This window comes from Lethenteron reissneri, chromosome 21, assembly GCF_015708825.2.
Source record: "Lethenteron reissneri isolate LAM-NWPU_2019-01 chromosome 21, ASM1570882v1, whole genome shotgun sequence".
In the NCBI taxonomy this organism is placed as follows: domain Eukaryota; kingdom Metazoa; phylum Chordata; class Hyperoartia; order Petromyzontiformes; family Petromyzontidae; genus Lethenteron; species Lethenteron reissneri.
The window spans coordinates 11,613,734-11,632,043 of record NC_083799.1 but is presented as its reverse complement, the minus strand read 5'-3'; the positions used below and the strand labels follow the sequence as shown (position 1 = coordinate 11,632,043).

Sequence of the window (18,310 nt, the reverse complement as noted above, 5' to 3'; positions counted from 1 at the left end):
AGTCTGCTGATCTATTTTGCCATTTAAAATCTCCACAATGAGATTAATTATTATTAATAATTAACACCACCGATTCGTTCGTTGAAATCGATTCTTCCGCTGGTGATACACGCACATGCTTGCGTGCGTAAGAATCGACCGTCCTGTGATTCGTATGCCACTGCGGCAATGAGAGGCGCTAAAACAGTTTGACCACACTGGGTGCAGGAATATGGCTGCCGTTTCCCGCGCGGGAGATTCGTGGATTCACGGTTGAATCAGCAAAAATTTATCGTCGATAAAAAATGTTTGTGATCGACTGCTCTCGCCTCTTCAAGAATGTCGCAACCATCCCTCGAAATCAAGCCCGGGGAGATGCTCCGTCCTCACCTTACGAAGAACTGTGACCCCCCCCCCACCCCAATAATCCGGGGTCAATCATCTTTTCATTACCACTGCATGACAGGGCCTGGTGGAAGGGAGGTATGCGTGGAGTTTTTAGGTGGTGCGGTGGGGGTAGGCCTTCAGGAAAGAGAAGGATATTCTGAGAAAATAAAGTGATCCCCAGAGAGGTAAGAAGAAATAGGAGCCCCTTTAGGAATGTCCAGCAGGGAAATGAAAACCGTCTGTTGTTCTCTCTTATAATGCCACGGTAGTAGGTGCGATGCTGAAGAACAGCGTGGTACATAAAGATCGTGTTATAATAAATAATATATAATATAGGGTAAAGCGCAAAAGCATCCAGCAGCATCCCGCAGCATCCCGCCTTGTGTGATGCTACACCGAGGCAGCCGCACGGCCGCTTATTCCCGACTCGCGCGACGTAGTTCCGCTCACCTCAATCGCGTTATTGCCAATTCGCATCCCGCGTTGTAAAAATATGCGTTCACTAATACACCAATTTGCACTATGAAAACCGCACGCATCATACGAGAACGGACTGTACTCTGAGACAACGCTGAAGTCTTAAATAAAGCACAACAGGACCGTCGCGGCACAAAGCGCAGTTTGTTAAGAGTCGAGGTTATGACAGCGAAATTGAGTGTAGAATGTTCAGGTCGACAGAAAAGGGCCTTGGAAGGAGCCAATGGGGAGACTCACGTGACGTCACCCGCGTAGTGCCGGATGCGGAAATGGCGGCCAAAGTCCATTGTCTTGTCCTTCGCTGCGAACTGTGGAGCATGGGCAGAGGCAGGGATTAAAAGGAGGCGCCCTGGTGACGAGATGTCAACGACCTCGCCTGGTGTACAGGAGGTCGTGGGTTCGATCCCGACCCTGGCGCCTGCTGTTGTATATTTGGAGTTTGCACGTTCTCCCTGGGGCCGCGTGGATTTTTGTCCTCCGATTTTCCCTCCACATTTAGAAACAAATGCGTTTGGAGTATTTGGCTGTGATAAGCCACTTCGTTGCACTTTCATTTGTGGCCAGGCCGCTTCTGAAAAAGAGCTAGAAAGCTCAGTGGTGCTAACCTGGTAAATAAAACAAAAAACATCCTCCAGAAAATATATCCTCATCCAGCATACCACATCTACCATACCTCTTGCTATGGCTGCGGCTACTCGTCACGTGCCACCTATTCCAGCCTGCCAGCGACCAGTAAAATGCATCCCTGGACAGAGAGTGCTTCTCGAGTGACGGGCAACAAAAGCAGCACCCCCCCCCCCCCTTTTCGCGTACCCCTTGTGCGTTAACGATCACGTGGTGGGAAAATACAAAAAAATTCGATTTCTGCAGCAGCCTCTTTGGTAGTTGACACTGATTCATCACTCGGTGATTCACTTCCACGGAAAATCTCTTTCCCTCCGGGAACTGATGAGCACCCTGGCTTACTCGACCGTTGCTCATAGACGACCTACTTTTCTCACTTGAAGCCGTGCGCGCGCACACACGCATGCACACGCACGACCCATTTTGTCAACCCACTGCTGGATGAGGGCCTCCCTACATCGTGCGGGAGGAGGTTACGTGACCACGCTTCACCACGCTGGTCAGTGTAGGGTGGTGACGACTAGCAGAGATTAAACGTGGGAGCGTAGACCACAGTACAACAATGGGGGTGACCAATTGCCTGTTACAACCTGTTTGTACACGGTGGGCACCCACCCAAATATGAGCCGGGCTCAACCCTGCTTATATTCAGAGGTCTGATAAGGTTAGGCATTATCCAGGTGGATTGGTCATGAGACAAGTTGCTTTAGCCAAAGCAATGATCAGTTCGGTCAACTGCACGACGGTAATCGCCGGTGCCGAAATTACCATGCCTAACAGCGTTTGTAAATTGTCCAAGTGTCCACAAACGGTTACTGAGCCTGTCATCAATTAAAGCACCAATTCCAACTCGTAACTTCCCCAGCACGACGTGTTTTATTGTTATTCCGCAGCTCGCACGATTTGATCGTTTTCTCCCAGAAATGCGTGACCATTGCCATCGCCACCTTTGAGGGCACCAACGTGTCCACAAGCAACGCCGCGCATCACTGCACAATGAATTATAATCGCGACCAATTAGATGCCACAACTTTGACGCCAGGACATAAACTTCCTTCGAAGGGGCACAATTACACAATTACCACGTCTGCTTGGTGGATGAGTGACTGTGCTTTTATTTATTTATTTGGGCAGGGGGGGGGGACAAAACAATGCGGTCGGAACTGTGCCAATTTTAGACATTTTAAGAAAAGGAGGGGGCAGCTGCGGCAGCATCTTTGGGTGCTAATTGGAGCTCGTGGATCGCCCGCGGAATACGCAGTAGGCAAAACCCCCAGCGGCCTTCCAAAGCATAGCTGGCTCTGCTAAAAAAAAACAACACACAACTCCAGTCACGGGCACAGAGTTAACCAGCTGTCCTGCTTTTCCCGCACCTCCGATTAGCACGGTTGGCTACGTCCGGTGCGAAAGAAGTTCAACATACCAACATACGTACATACATCGTCCCTCTTGCCGAAGTAGCTGCTGTCCTAGAAAATCTGCCCGAGTCTTGCCGGTATGCTAAAAGTCCCAGATTTGTCAGTTGCGTGATAACGCACGACCCAAGGCAACACACGTTCACATAGTTCTCCCCTCTTGTGATATTGTGAGATATTAATAATAATAATGATAATAATGTCAACGTGTAACGCGCACAGTAAGAGAGAGAACAACTTTGGGGCGGAAGGAACCACAGTCAAGTGGGAAAGGTTGTTACGCAGTGAACCGGCACCAAATCCTCCCCCCCCAAGCTCTGAAGTCCTCTATATATCAAGGTCTTATCTACCCACTGGAGCACCCAGAAAAAAACCCAAGCGCGTGCGAGGGGGCAACACTCTATCCCATAGATATAGAATGGGTGGGGTCCACACTTGCTGGACTGCGTTTTCCAGGTGAGCCAGAGTTATGGCACCTCGACGTCCACGGAGAAAGGGAGTTTCGTAACTTCTAGATTTGAAGCTTTCGTGACTGCAAGGATTCATATTCTTAGGTTTTTCCGGTAAAGTCACGTAGGTAAAAAATTTAAATTAATAAATAAGCTTCAAAACTATTTGTGTGAACCACCAACCCTCGCACCCCACCAGTGCTGGATTTTACAAGCGTGCAAAGCCACCACTGCCCCATGACATTGTCCCTGTTTCACAAACCGCAAAGGTGGCATTACTCTTCACGGGCCATGCGCAGGTTGGGGGTAATTTGGAATGCATCAAATAATTTTGGACAATGATTGATGAGCACCGACCAACCTCGAGCGTGCGTGAAGGTGAGTGCCAAAGCTGAGCGTCATTTTGCAGCGGGAGTCCTGGCCTTGGATCAACTTTTACGATCTCGCGAATCTCTCGCCGACTTGGTTTACTGTTGCAGCCGTCGTGTGCGACGCGAGAATCGATTTTGACGTTAAGCCGGCGAATGCGCCGAACTTAATAGGCACATTTTTTTTACATCGGCCGGCCATTGCCGGGGGAAGATTGCACTATTAACAAGATCAGTAGGAACACAAAGGGGACATAAGGCAGAGCGAATGTGAGTTGCTTAACTTAAACCACGTGAGAACTCACCGAGACGAAGAAGCCTCCTCCTCAAGGGAGACGTGGGTCACGGAAATAGGAGAGTATTTACTGCCAATGTCATCGCGAGTCAAGTAAGGGTATATAGGGTCAAAATAATACGGCGAATAATAATAATGCCATTTAATACCCAGCAAGCCACACTGAGTCTCTCTCAATACTATTATTCAGGAAGGTTCTACAGTGAGATGTGCAACAAATCCCGTTAATAAGTGTTTTCCATGTCGGAGGAAACCAGAGTACCCGGAGAAGACTCACAGAAGATAACCCTCAAACTCGGCCCAGATTCAATCAAGACAGACCCAAGAAATCCACGTAGTGTGTGTATGTATGTACGTTGAAATTATTTCATGACGTACGTAGCCAAACCGAGCTGATCGTATTTGCCGACGGGCTCAAATGCCGTGCTGGCATCTCCGAGCCACGTGGCTTCTACACCTGACAAATCCCTGATCAAAGTACTCAGGGTGATAAACTTCTTGGTGACGCTTTAGTCATTGTCAAGGAGCATAAACCATCAAGCGAACTCCGGTCATCCTCGCAGCGGATTTTGGCTAGCCATTGAACAAAGACGGTCACCGCATCGCGCGCTCTCAGATTCGCTCCTGTGGCGGTCTGGAAGGCTCTTTCCTTCCGATATTGGTAAGCCGATGGAGTTGTGCATTTTTATATCAAAACTGAAAACTCATTTCTTTAGAACTGCTTTTTGTGTTTAGTTTGTTTTCCTTCACCCGCACCTCCGATTAGCACGGTTGGCTACGTATGGTGCGACAGATGTTCAACGTACATGCGTGCAATAAATACAAATTTTGACGTGCGCATCCCTTTCTGTATTTGACAGCGGAAGGCAGCCAGTCGTATGAAGACATCTCAAGGAGGCTCGGGTGGTCTCCGGATCTCTTTAGCAATTGTCAATTGGCCAATCATCCCCCCCCGCCCCCCCGCATAGGGCGACCTGAATATAAAAAAACAGCCCTGCTGAGACTCGGTGAGATCTTCCCGGGCGAGGAAAGTGTAAAATTACAATTATCATTACTCTGTTCTGTCCTCTCCCAACGGGAATGGAAAGGGGTGCACGTGGGTGGGGGTAAGTGGGTGGGGGGAAGTGGGTGGGGGGAAGTGGGTGGGGGGGAGGGGCGAGAGCCCCACCTTGCGACTAGTGTAGTGGTCGTGGCGGCCCAGCTTGGTGTCCATGGTGTCCAGGAACATGGTGTCTGTGACGCGTCCCACGTTCATGCAGGCCTCGTCCAGGATGGAGATGATGCCCTTGTGCTGCTGCTCCACCAGGTCACAGATCACCTTGTTGTTGAAGTAGTCGATCTGCTCGGCGAGACGGCGACACACGGGGGCCCCCCCAGCCCGCCCCCCGGGAGGGAAAGGTCAGAGGGCGCTGCGGTTTTGTTACGCAACGGTAGCGGCGGCGGCGGCAACACGATGCACTGGCTCCATCTGATGGTCAAGAGTAATAAGGGAGTGGCAGCCAAGGGAATGGAACCCGTTCGGGGAGGAAGTCCACCGAGGCGATTGAGCAGTGACATTGGTTTGTGTGCTGGTACTGGGCGGATCATTGTTATTGCACCGCGTCATCTTGCGACGTGGCGGCGGACAGTATGGAGTGACCTTCATCCAGCAGTGGATTGGCCATGACCGATTTTTTTTTTTGACGCCAAGAAAACCAAACGCATAGGTCGAGGGTCAGCACCCTGAGCCCACAAGTTTCATTTTAATGTTGTATTTTGATTCATTAAGCTGAGTTTAATTCGAAAATCCTGATTGAGGATGACATGCACTTGCAAACACCAGGGCAACGTAGATAAACGATCGGGCCTTCCGTGAAAATACAAGTGGCAGGTAGAAAAAAAAACACAAGAAATGTGCTCATCGACAATAAAAGTTTCCGAAAAAATCTTCAGCGGGACCAATTTGGCTTTCTCTCGGCTCCCTTTGCCACACATCACGCTCAATTCCTTTCTTGTTGAGATTTACAGCGGGTTTTTTTACACTCTTGAAAATCCCTCAAGTCCTTAACAACGCAAGCTTCAGGTGTATTTGACGTCTGTGGCCGACGGTGTAGCTGATGTAAGTGGTATTTCTACAAAGATTGATTGACTCTTTGCAAGTAATGTCACTGACAAGTAAGGTGAAGGAATACTTAGGACCCAATATATTGGAGGATTTGTCATTCACATCTCGCAAAAAAACGTAGGTGGAGAACCAATTAGTTTTGCTTTAGTGGGTACGTGAGTGGGAGCGTGCATTTTGTGCACGTGTGTGTGTGTGGGAGTGCTCATGCTGTGGGTGTGTGACTGTGTGAGAATGTGTTTTTATGTGTATTAAATTAATTTAAACTATTTACATTTTACCAGGTAAGGGCTACGGAGCTATATATTTTTTTTTTCAAAAACGACCTGGCCACAAATGATAGATCAACACAGTGGCTTATCATGTAAAAATGTTTTGCAGCCAAATACTCTAAACGCATGTCTCTAAATGTGGAGGGGAAAATCGGAGGACCCAGAGAAAAATGCACGCAACCACAGGGCAGGGGAGAACATGTAGACTCCAAATATACAGGCATCGAACCCACAACCCACACCCTCCTGTATACCAGGCGAGATAGTTAACATCTCACCACCGCAGTGCATCGTGTGACTCTGTGGGGAGCGGTAGTGCAATGGTTAGCGCGCTGTGCTTCGATCCTGGTTACCCGAGTTAGATTCCTGCTCACGGCCAACACCAGTGACGATTATCTGAATCAGTCCTGGGCCTCCTGTAGGTCGACTAAGTACCTGGTGTGATGTGTAAACATCGGCACTGGGGAGACACCCACCCCCTCGTGAGCCATGCTGGCTTTCAAAGGTGCTCACTAACAGGACTTGCCCCAACAGTCTTTTAAGGCTATACAGGGGATCCTTGTCTTTGTGTGCGCACGCGTGTGTGCGGACTCACGTCGTGCCAGGTGATGCCCTCGTTGCGGTACTCCTCCTGCTCCTGCTTCAGCACCAGCTCGATGAACAGCTGCTGCAGCTTCTCGTTGCAGTAGTTGATGCAGAACTGCTCAAAGCTACGAGGGGGGGGGTGGAAGGGGGTGGGAGACATGGCCACAAAAGCGGGGCGCTCTCAGAGAACGGGGGCATTGCTACCCGACGCGCAAAAGCCGTGACGACGCGGCTTAACGGTCAACAATCGCCCTCCACGTCCCCCTGCGGTGACTCCCAAAGTGCCACCACATCCCAACAGCGAGCACGCTGAGCCGTATCCCCGGCGGGGCAGTTGCAATGACGGGGCAGGTTCTTTAAATACCACCCTCGTCTGGCCAACTTGCGATATTAGGAAGCCATTGGAGCGATGCACTTTGAAATAATGTAGATTGAAAACTCGTTTCTTTAGAAGTGCGTTTTGTGTGTTTGGTTTGTTGTCCTTGCCCTCCGGCAGCTTTGAGTAGCACGGTTGGCTAGTAACGATGCGAAATAAGTTCAACATATATACATAGAGCTAGCAGTAGTTAGAGGATACTTTGCTGAACTTGTCAACGAGCATAAACCATCATGCAAACTCCGGTCATCAATTTCAAGTTTCATTTATTAGGTATAGCCCTGTGAGCCATGCGGCTCTTGAGTCGGGTGCAACCGCAACAAACAAAATATGAACAGAGAACATCTTAAAGCGACGACGCGCAACAGAAACATCCTGGATAAACCAGCAAATCTTCCAGCAAAAAAAAAACATATTACAACGCTGTGTGCAAATATCACAGCGGCTTCTGGCGAATCATCGAACAAAGACGGTTACTGCATTGTACGCTTTCAAATGCGCTTCTGCGGCTGTCTGGAACGCTCTTCCTTCCGATATTAGGAGGCGACTGGAGCTATGCACTTTAAAATCTAGAATGAAAACTAATTTCTTTAAAACTGCATTTTGTGTCTAGTTTGTTGTCCTTTCCCCGCACCTCGGATTACCATGGTTGGCTACGTACGGTGCGAGAGAAGTTCAACATACATACGTACGTACACCCAACATTATAAGTGGATACACCGCAGTTAGTGAATCGGCAGATCAATGTTAACGTGCAATTTTACTGAGGGACTGTGTTGTGTTGTCTTGGTGTGGTCTGTGGCTGTTCTTGCTATTGTTTTGCTGCCTTCCCCAATCTTGGCAATTAGTGTACTTATGCTTTCCTTTCCTACACTTTGCACTCCGATCGTCGTTTTCTGTACTTTTTTGTCGTTAGAACTTTCTGACGCCCCCCACCCACCCCCTCCTGGATGTCTGTGAAAAGAGCTTCGCAACTCGTTGGATTTCTCCAAGATAAATAAAGATTCAAATTCTGAGATGGAATTACGTGGTGGGGTAAAGTGCAGGGACTCCCACCTCTGCTAAGACGTCTGGCCATCTCTAAAGGGGCCCTTTCAAGAGCTCCTTATGGTGGGGTGTCTTCTGCCAGCGGTGGTGCGAGCCAGCGATTGCAAAGCTGCACCACTCTCAGCACATTTTGCCGACTCAGTGTCCATGTTTCATCATTGGGGGTGCCACGGTGGCGAGATGTTAAATCTATTGCCTGGTACGCAGGAGGTCGTGGGTTCGATCTCGACCCTGTCACCTGTGTATTTGGACTTTTCGTGTTCTCCCAGTGGTTGTGTGGATTGTTCTCCGGGTTCTTTGTTTTTCCCATCAACATTTTGAAACATTACGTGTTAAGAGTATTTGACCGCTATAAATTTCCACGTGATAAGCCGCTTTGTTGAGCTATAATTTTTCAGCTACATAGCTGAGTGGGCCTTACAAGGTAAAAATAAAAATAGTTTAATAGTTTTCGAACGTGCGATCTGCAAACCTGTGCCAGTATATAATATTTCAGCATATTTATTTTAGTTTAAACACTGATTGCAACAGGCAAGGAATGGAATCTGTTTTCGTAAATGAACAGCTACTGTAGCTCTAGAAAGCCAAGGGTTTAAAGCACCCAGTGTCAAGGCCGGTTTATACAAAGGGTTAACGGTTCAAGTCACACGGCCGCCCGGTTCTGCAGCAGGAATTGACAGTTAAAAGACTTTACAAGGTGAAATTCTATAACAGGCACAAATGTGCTCGGCATGCCGCCATACACACACTAAATATATAATTCTATCCACCACTGTTCCATGGGATCTCCTTGAAATGGCAAAAAAAAACCTCAGCTTCATGTACAGATTCTAGATTTGAAGTTTTCGTGACTGCAAGGATTCATATTCTTAGTTTTTTTCGGTAAAGTCACGCAGGTAAAAAATTACAATTAATAAAAGTAACATAAAAATAAAATAAAAATCACGACGTTTCGGAGGCAACACAAGCTTCCGTCTTCAGGTGGAACCGTCACAGCACGATAGCTGTATCACTTAGCTATCGTTAATTTTAAATGTATCAAGTGATGCAGCTATCGTGCTGTGACGGTTCCACCTGAAGACGGAAGCTTGTGTTGCCTCCGAAACGTCGTGATTTTTATTTTATTTTTATTTTACTTTTATTAATTTTAATTTTTTACCTACGTGACTTTACCGAAAAAAAGCTAAGAATATTCATGTACAGACTTACAACAGACTGGCTCCATTGAAGGATAAACCCGATGTCATGAGGGAGAGCGAGCGAGCGAGTGGCCAGTCGGTTACAGCTTGCTGCGCAGGAGAGAAGGATAATTGTCGAAACGGCCTGCAGGCTCCCGTTCATAATCATCGGCGGGTGGAGATCAGGCCCTCATAGACAGTAGTAGGGCAACAGCGTTATTCTGGGCAAAGGTACTTGTACATTTAGGCAGGTACCTGTAAATTGAGGCCAAAAACTCGGCCACGTTTATTATTAGAAGGTGGTGGCAGGGGGGGGCAACGCACCTCTGGCTAGCCACGCTGCCCAGGGCCGCAGCCCTGGGGAACAGGCCTACATTTGTGTTGGGTGGAAAATTGCGACGGGGGTGGTGAGAGGGCGGAAATGTAACAAGGTCCATTAATTTTTCCCTCGTGGGTATCCGGCAAAATGTGCAGTGCAAGCTGGCAGATCAGAGCACCTGGTTTACACAACAAAGGCTCATTCCTAACGGCGTGCTTCAGCCGCACCGAACCTCACAAAAATAATATTCGGGTGCCTACCTTGGCTCCTCCCACCCTCAACCAGTATATATCCAAGGACTGTTTTCTTGGAATTTCTCTCACTTGATACAGCTATCGTGCTGTGACGGTTCCACCTGAAGACGGAAGCTTGTGTTTCCTCCGAAACGTCGTGATTTTTATTTTATTTTTATTTTACTTTTTATTAATTTTAATTTTTTATCTACGTGACTTTACCGAAAAAACCTAAGAATATGCTCCCCCCCACCCCCACCTTGCCCTCCCGCAGTCACGCGGGCAGTGCACGAGGCGTCTGTAGGTGTCGCTACTGCGCCATTTTGTAGGTCTATAGAGCATGCGTGACAATGGGCCCGAACAATCACAGTTCATAATAAAGCATTCTTGGTGCTTTCGGTAAAGTCACGTAGATAGCAAATTTAAATAAAATTTAAATTTAAAAGAAATGTAAAAAATAATAAAAGAAAAAACGAAACGACGGTCTTCATCAGGCCTGATGAAGACCGCTTATGTTGCAATCGAAACATCGTGGGGTTTTTGCACATTATTTATTTATTATTTCATTTAAGTTTTTTCTATATACGTGACTTTACCTAAAGAACCAGGAATATGAATTCCTGCAGTCACGAAAGCTTTAAGTCGAAATTCATAATAAAGGTTTTTGGGTCAGATCGCGTTCGTATAAATGTGACGTAACCCTCCATTACCTGACACAGCCAATTAGTGAGGGATTTGTCACGTAACCAAAACGCCAATTAGTTACTACTTCAGCCCACCGGTGTGTTGGAGAGTAAATCCACAACATTTATAGTTCGTCTTCCCCCATCATCATTGATCATCTTGATGACGATGATCATGGTGATCATCATGATGACGATTGAGGGTTATTGCCAAATTGAGAAGCACTCCATCTAGATAGTTACACTGAAATGTCAGTTCACGCTTTTGTTTGTTTCTCAGATGAATCGAAAACTTTATCTGTTGGCCTTCGTGATTTGTGAATCGGTTAAAAATGTTGTCGCCAGGGTGCTCGTTCGCGCGCGTCATTCACAACACGCGACCCCCCCGGTTCTTAAAATCACTGCACTGGCTTCCCGTTAGATCAAACATGGGTTTTAAAATGTCTGCTTATCTCACCTATGAGGCCCTCGTTCATGATCTTTCTTGGGCCTTCATATTTACAGGAAGTGTCGACAACTTGTGCCCCAAGTCACACCTTGAGATCAGCGATCGCTCAACTGTTGGTGGTTAAATTTCGATTTAAAGCTTTCGTGACTGTAGGGATTCATCTTCTTGGTTCTTTCGGTAGAGTCACGTAGAAGGGAAATAATAAAATAATAAAAATAAAACATAATAAAATTATATTTTAAAACATAATAAAAATAAAACATAATAAAATTATATTTTACAACATAATAAGATATTATTTTATTATGTCTTATTTCTATTATTATTATTATTTTTCCCTTCTACGTGACTTTACCGAAAGAACCAAGAAGATGTTGGTGGTTCTCAGAAGTCGTTCTCCAGTCAGGAGTTGTGATGGCCATTTGTTTCAGGAATTCTGGCAAAATTATAATGTTTTTTTTTTCTAATAAAAAAAGCATATTGTTTGAGTGAGTGTATTGCTGCTCTCGATTGATTGGGCAATGCATGTTAAACCAGATATTATTGTACCACTATAAAATACAATAATGACAGTTGGCAAATTATTATTTGACATTTTACATCTCTTGTGGAATCCATTTAGAACATAATAAAACGCTGATATTGAAAAATAACAAGTCCAATTAGCAAAAACGATTGATAATATACGTCAAAGACATTTGGGAAATTGCTAAGCATCATTTTACAATACCAGACATGTTTGGACTTAGCCCTAACTAGATTGTCAGTTAATAATAAGGTTTTTCCCCTTTTTTTTCTGGAAACAAAACTGAAACCTTTTTACAAGGATTCATGTCTGCATTAACCACAATACTTGCAGTCGAAATGCAAACAAAAACACACTATAATAATATATGCATTGTCCTTGAAACTGATTGGTTTACACCAAGGGACGGGTATAATGACAATTATATCAGGTGCAGAATCGCACCTGTCACGATTTGATATTTGAGTTGTGACAATTAAGAGTTTGCGATTCCACTCAGGAATCAAATAGTTTTCTGGCAACGTGATACAGAGCAGTGCCTCAAGCGGACTAACCAACTACATTTCATACAGCACGCACCGTGTATGAATTGCAATATTTTTTTGGGTCAATCCACGACTGGATGAGGGCCTCCCCTATGCCGTCTAGGTCAATCAAGTTATTTGACCGTACTTCACAGCGCTGGTCAGTTTCCTGAAAGGCGGTCGGCAAAGATGTGGCACCATCGAAAGTACAGGACAACAACTGGATTTTTCTGCACTGCCTGCACGTCTGCTGTCCACCATGCAGCCCTTCGCGACCGGTCGTGCAAGAAGACTTCCCAAGCGCTATCCAGGCTCAACCCCGCTTAGCTTATGAGATCTGGTGAGGTCGGGTGCCTTCTGGGCGATTTGGTCACAGGTACATATTTTGTCTTATTTTTTCTGTACAGAGTGCCTTTGATCAAGGCGTTGAACATAATAATAAAAAAAAGGTGGATATAGAAAATAATAATGATTTAGATAGCTGGGGCATGGAGTGGTGAGTAGGGCTTAGGAAAGGATAGGGGAGGGGGGAAAGTGGAGGGGCGGGGGGGTGGGAAAGAGGAAGAGAATGGACAACGGAGAAGAGGTGAGGCTTTAAAAATGAACCAATCAGTTTCTGCACGTGAAGCGAGCGAAACAACCCATCTTTAATGGACGCAATCGTTACACCTGCAATTGGCGACCACGGTTCTTGGCCACTCGCTGGCTCGTTTGGGAATGTGGGGGGGGATGGGATTAATCAAGTTCAAGTTCATTTATTAGGTATAGCCCTGTGAGCCATTCGGCTCTTGAATCGGGTGCAACCGCAACAAACAAAAAACAAAAACATGAACAAAAAACATCTTAAAGTGAATATGTGACTAAGTGCAAACAGAAAATCCAAGAAAAGACAGCAAAATATTGCAGAAAAAAAATCACCGTACACCAACGCTGTGTGCAAAAATCCCAGTGGGATGCAAGTCAAACAACCAAAATCAACGCTGGCTCTGTCACTGTCACCCCCCTCCCCCCCCAATGATGGGACAGCCTGACCCCAACAAGAGCGGGCACCTGTTGTTGTCGAAGATCTCGAAGCCGTAGATGTCGAGCACGCCGATGACGGTGTTCTTGCCGTGCACGCGGGGGTCGTAGTCCTTCACCTCGATGACCGAGTTGATTTTGCTCACGATCCAGCAGAAGAGACGCTCGTAGATTGCCTGCACGCACGCACGCACGCACCACGCACGCGCGATGGCGCTCGTCAAACTCGGGCCCGGCTCGTCACAACTCCAACACACGATCGAGGCTTATCAATCACGCACAGCTGATAACTGCCAAGCAATGCCTGATAAGATTAGCAAACGGGTGTCCTTACAGCTTACATATATATATAAAATACTCATACACAATGGGCATGATTCATATCCTGCAGAGAGGGGAGTTTATGGCCATGTTTGGTGCACACTTGTGGCTAACGGCCGTTTGTGCCGGTAGTTTTCACTCAAGAGGCCTTCTAGATACACATCTGCGTTGGAATTTCTGACCAGTGCGGGTACCCGTGCCAGTGAATACGTTGCCCTCAATATTTGTTCCAATATTTTGAAACACTGGTTCTCCCGTATGTACAATCGGATCACATTAGGAATTTATAACAGTCCTCTGTATGTGCGTATTAGTCTACATCCCTTGATTTTCAGATGCCGTACTTTCCAACGCGCCGTCGAGAGTAACGCGGCACCGAACTCGAGCGAGCGTCCGCTTGCGGGAACAAACATCAGCTCTCCCTGAGGAGATCCATGCTCGTTTATATCAGAAGGGCCACTCCGCTGGGTATAGCCAGAGCGATTTCTGGGCCTGCCAAAGGCCAGGCTGGACGCCCGGCGGGCTGCCTGCTCGCGTGGATATTCCTGCGAGGGGTCGGGTACCCGCACGGCGAGTTGGGACCACGCCGTGTTGACAGCATTCTGTTCGCGTCACGTTCACCGTGCCGAAATCTGATCCTCACCCCAACAGGAATCTGTAACAAGCTACTCGGTTCCAACCCGTTTCACGGGTGAGCCGTGGGTGACCAACGGGTGATCTGCAGGTGACCTACGGGTGACCCACGGGTGAACCGTGAGTTACCCACGGACACCCGACCCAATGCAGGACTCTCCTCGCGTATGCAAATTCCCCACGCATGGGGCTCAGTCAGCCGCGGTGCACGTACGCAGGAAACTATGCAGCGATTACGATGGGTTGGTTTTATTTTGATTATGTTCCATCATACATAGATAGCCAACTATAGCTACTGAAATGCGCTTCCTATTACCCGCGGGGTCCCCCACCGTTTGATCATGGCGGCTGACGGAGGGTCAGCGTTTGCCAAGTGTACGCTATGTACAAACAGAAAGCAAAATGCTGACCAGTCGCAAGCGGAATTTGCCCCGAGGTAATAGCAACGCCGGCACAAGCCAGGCAGGGTGGGGGGGTGCACTCGCGAGGGGATGCATGTGATTGGCTACCGAATAAATCGGCGCTGCAGTAGCTAAGAGATGTTATCTGGCTTGCTTGGTATGCAGGAGGCCACGGGTTCGATCCTGACCCTGACACCTGTATATTTGGAGTTTGCGTGTCTCTCTCCCCGTGGTGGAGTGAATTTTTCTCCGGATCCTCCGGTTTTTACCTCCACATTTAGAATCAACGTCACGCGTTTCGAGTATTTCACTGCTATCTCATTTGTGATGACCAGGTCGCTTCTGAGAAAGAGATGTACAGCTCAGTGGGCCTTACATGGTAAAAAAAAATTTTGTTCATAATTTAGTTTTACACGTGCAGCAATGGATATTTGTGTCAACGGCTGCTGCCAAGCACACACACAAAAGTAGTCTTCAGCGTCGTTGAGTACCTACAGCTGGGACACCACGCACTGGGACACCGCATTGTGGGACACTGCAGCTGGGACACCACGTGTTGCGGTGGGACACCGCTCGTTGGGGTGGGACACCACGTGTTGGGGTGGGACACCGCGTGTTGGGGTGGGACACCGCGTGTTGGGGTGGGACACCGCGTGTTGGGGTGGGACACCGCGTGTTGGGGTGGGACACCGCGTGTTGGGGTGGGACACCGCGTGTTGGGGTGGGACACCGCGTGTTGGGGTGGGACACCGCGTGTTGGGGTGGGACACCGCGTGTTGGGGTGGGACACCACGTGTTGGGGTGGGACACCGCTCGTTGGGGTGGGACACCACGTGTTGTTGTGAGACGTCCTGGCACAAGGGTGAATCGCACCCAGCGGGCGTAAGACGAAGAGAGGAGGGCACACTTTAATTGCATTCAATAAAAGATGATCACAGCAGGCTGATACATTAACAGATTAAGCCAGCCGCAGGATTCCAAGTTTTCTCCATTTTCTACTGCAATAACCCTTCCGTGGACACAGCGGTGGTGGTGGTGCTGGTGCTGGCAGCGGTGGTGCTGGGTGGTGGTGGTGGTGGTGATGCCGACAGTGGTGGTGGTGGTGGTGTTGATAGTGGTGGTGATGGTGATACTGACAGTAGTGGTGGTGGTGGTGCTGGCAGTAGTGGTTGTGGTGCTAACAGTGGCAATGGTGGTGGTGGTGCTGACAGTTGTGGTGGTGGTGGTGGTGTTGATAATGGTGGTGGTGTTGACAGTTGTGGTGGTGGTATTGACAGTGGTGGCGGTGTTCACAGTGGTGGTGGTCATGTTGACAGTGGTGATAGTGGTGCTGGTGGTGGTGCTGACAGTTGTGGTGGTGGTGGTATTGACAGTGGTGGCAGTGTTCACAGTGGTGGCAGTGTTCACAGTGGTGGTGGTGTTCACAGTGGTGGTGGTGATGTTGACAGTGGTGATAGTGGTGGTGGTGCTGACAGCGGTGGTGGTGGTGGTATTGACAGTGGTGGCGGTGTTCACAGTGGTGGTGGTGTTCACAGTGGTGGTGGGGATGTTGGCAGTGGTGATAGCGGTGCTGGTGGTGCTGGTGGTGCTGGTGCTGAGAGCGGTGGTGGTGGTGGTGGTATTGAGAGTGGTGGCGGTGTTCACAGTGGTGGTGGTGATGTTGACAGTGGTGATAGTGGTGCTGGTGGTGGTGGTGCTGGTGCTGACAGCGGTGGTGGGGATGTCGGCACCAGGGCTACCTTGGCAAGGGCGTCTCGTCCGTAGCCGGCCTCCTGCACGGAGTGCCCCTTGTCGATGACTTCCCTGTTGGTGGAGACGGTGCGGTACAGAAGCGCCTTCTCCACCGCCTCGGCGCTGGTCGATAGCAGCTCGCCGAGCACCGCCACGATCCGGTCGTCCGTGATCACCACCGCCTCCTCCTCGAACCCAAACTTGATGTCTCCCTGCGGTGTGTGGGGGGGTGGGGGGGGTAACCGAAACGTCGAGGCGACCGTGTGGCTGTGAGGTCAGAGTGTTCACGTGCGATTAACCAGAGTTGCTAGGCTTGCTAGTTGATAGTCTCCCGGCTCCACACGTAATTCGTCGCTTTAGAACTTGCTTTTCTACGCGATTTGGATAAAATCCAGCTAGATCAGAGGTCACTTAAAAGGATCTTAAGAGGTAGCTTCGCGATATCCGCTTCAGGGGTCACGGGAACCCATTCCGCACAACGTATATACGAATCTCACGCAGTTATCGCAAGCACAATACGATGCATGCATTGCGAGCGTGCAAATAAATTTGAATGCACGCGTGAACGCATCGCCGCGTGGATACTCGTGACGTTCGAGAACCTGGCTTCATAGCACGAGCCCACTCAAATTCAAAGCCAGCGTGTCAGCGGTCGACACTAGCATAGCCACCGGAATACACCAGTCCCTTTTCTCTCTTTTTTATGAGCGCATAATGCATCCAGTTCCATCAACTCTGTATTTTGTGAAAGTGGTCAGCCTGTCCAACGACTATTTAAGCTATTATATATTTCAGTGAAAGCCCACCGAGCTATTAGGGCTTATTCAGAGGCAACCTGGCCACACATGATAGCCCATCGTAGTGGCTTATATCATCCATCGCTCGTGGGCATTCATAGTAGCAGCCGCGTAAGGTAAATGTAGAGGGCAAAACTGGAGGACCCCGGAGCAAAAACCCACGCGCTCACAGGGAGAGAGAGAACACGCGGACTCCAAATATACAACAGGCACCGTCAGGGACCGGGATCGAACCCACGGCCTCCTGCATAGCAGGCTCCTCGCCACCTCAGCAAGCGAGGTACCCGCAGGGCATCCTTTCACCCGGGCCTGTCACCCGGACTAAATTTCCACACCCGGCGCAGCACATCCTGTACGCCTCTCACTACTGTGGCTGTGTCCACTACCAATCGCTTACCGCCTCCTCCAGTCGACACCAGCGACTCGGTATACACTGACGAGTGAGGAAATTGAAACCCTGGGAGGCGCTGCCAGGCGGCCTTCTCTCACCAGATGCAGGATGCAGGCGAGGATGCGGTAAACGGTCTGCACCTCGTCCGCCTGGAACCCGATCACCTTCATCGCTTCCGCCACGTTCTTAAACTCCCCGCTGTCGTTGATTCCGGGCTCCTGTCGAAGGGAGCGAGACACCGACGCAGCGTTCACCGACCAGCGCAGTAATTTTCCACACAGGTAATTCACGGTAATCAACTATGCATCCCGTGCTCAAATTACGCGCACGTATAAAAACTAATTATTGTGAAAATATTTCCGCCAGGCTGTAAAAACTGAGGTGCAAGTGTACAGCATCGGAGATGAGGTTGCATGTACATGCATTTTAAATCCGTATTGGGTAATTGTTTTGCATTGTTAATCATCTGAAATGCAAGACATTGTAAATATGTGCACACAGCACACAAACAATCAAGCACTTGGGGATGCGCCAATCCCTGGCAAATGCACCAAATCTCATCAGGGGTCTGAGCCTGGATAGTGCTTGGATAGGAGACCACCGTGCATTTAACTTTAACTTTGTATTTTACCAGGTAGGGCCCACTGAGCTCCATAGTTCGTTTTTAGAAGCGACCTGGCCACAAAGGATAGCTCAACAAAGTGGCTTATCGCGTGGAAATGTAAAGCAG

The 18,310-nt window shown here is 48.5% G+C and overlaps 1 protein-coding gene across 1 annotated transcript in view; it reads right to left on the bottom strand.

Annotated features, from left to right (window-relative positions):
* Nucleotides 1-18,310, bottom strand: part of MYO1D (myosin ID) — a 133,508-nt gene that overhangs the window by 68,648 nt on the left and 46,550 nt on the right. Inside the window, exons 7-12 of the mRNA XM_061555817.1 lie at nt 17,679-17,798; nt 16,401-16,604; nt 13,337-13,482; nt 6,963-7,077; nt 5,163-5,333; nt 1,081-1,151 (exon numbers count right to left, since the gene is read on the bottom strand). Coding sequence (XP_061411801.1) covers nt 1,081-1,151; nt 5,163-5,333; nt 6,963-7,077; nt 13,337-13,482; nt 16,401-16,604; nt 17,679-17,798 — 827 coding nt within the window. The remainder of the gene's footprint in view (nt 1-1,080; nt 1,152-5,162; nt 5,334-6,962; nt 7,078-13,336; nt 13,483-16,400; nt 16,605-17,678; nt 17,799-18,310) is intronic.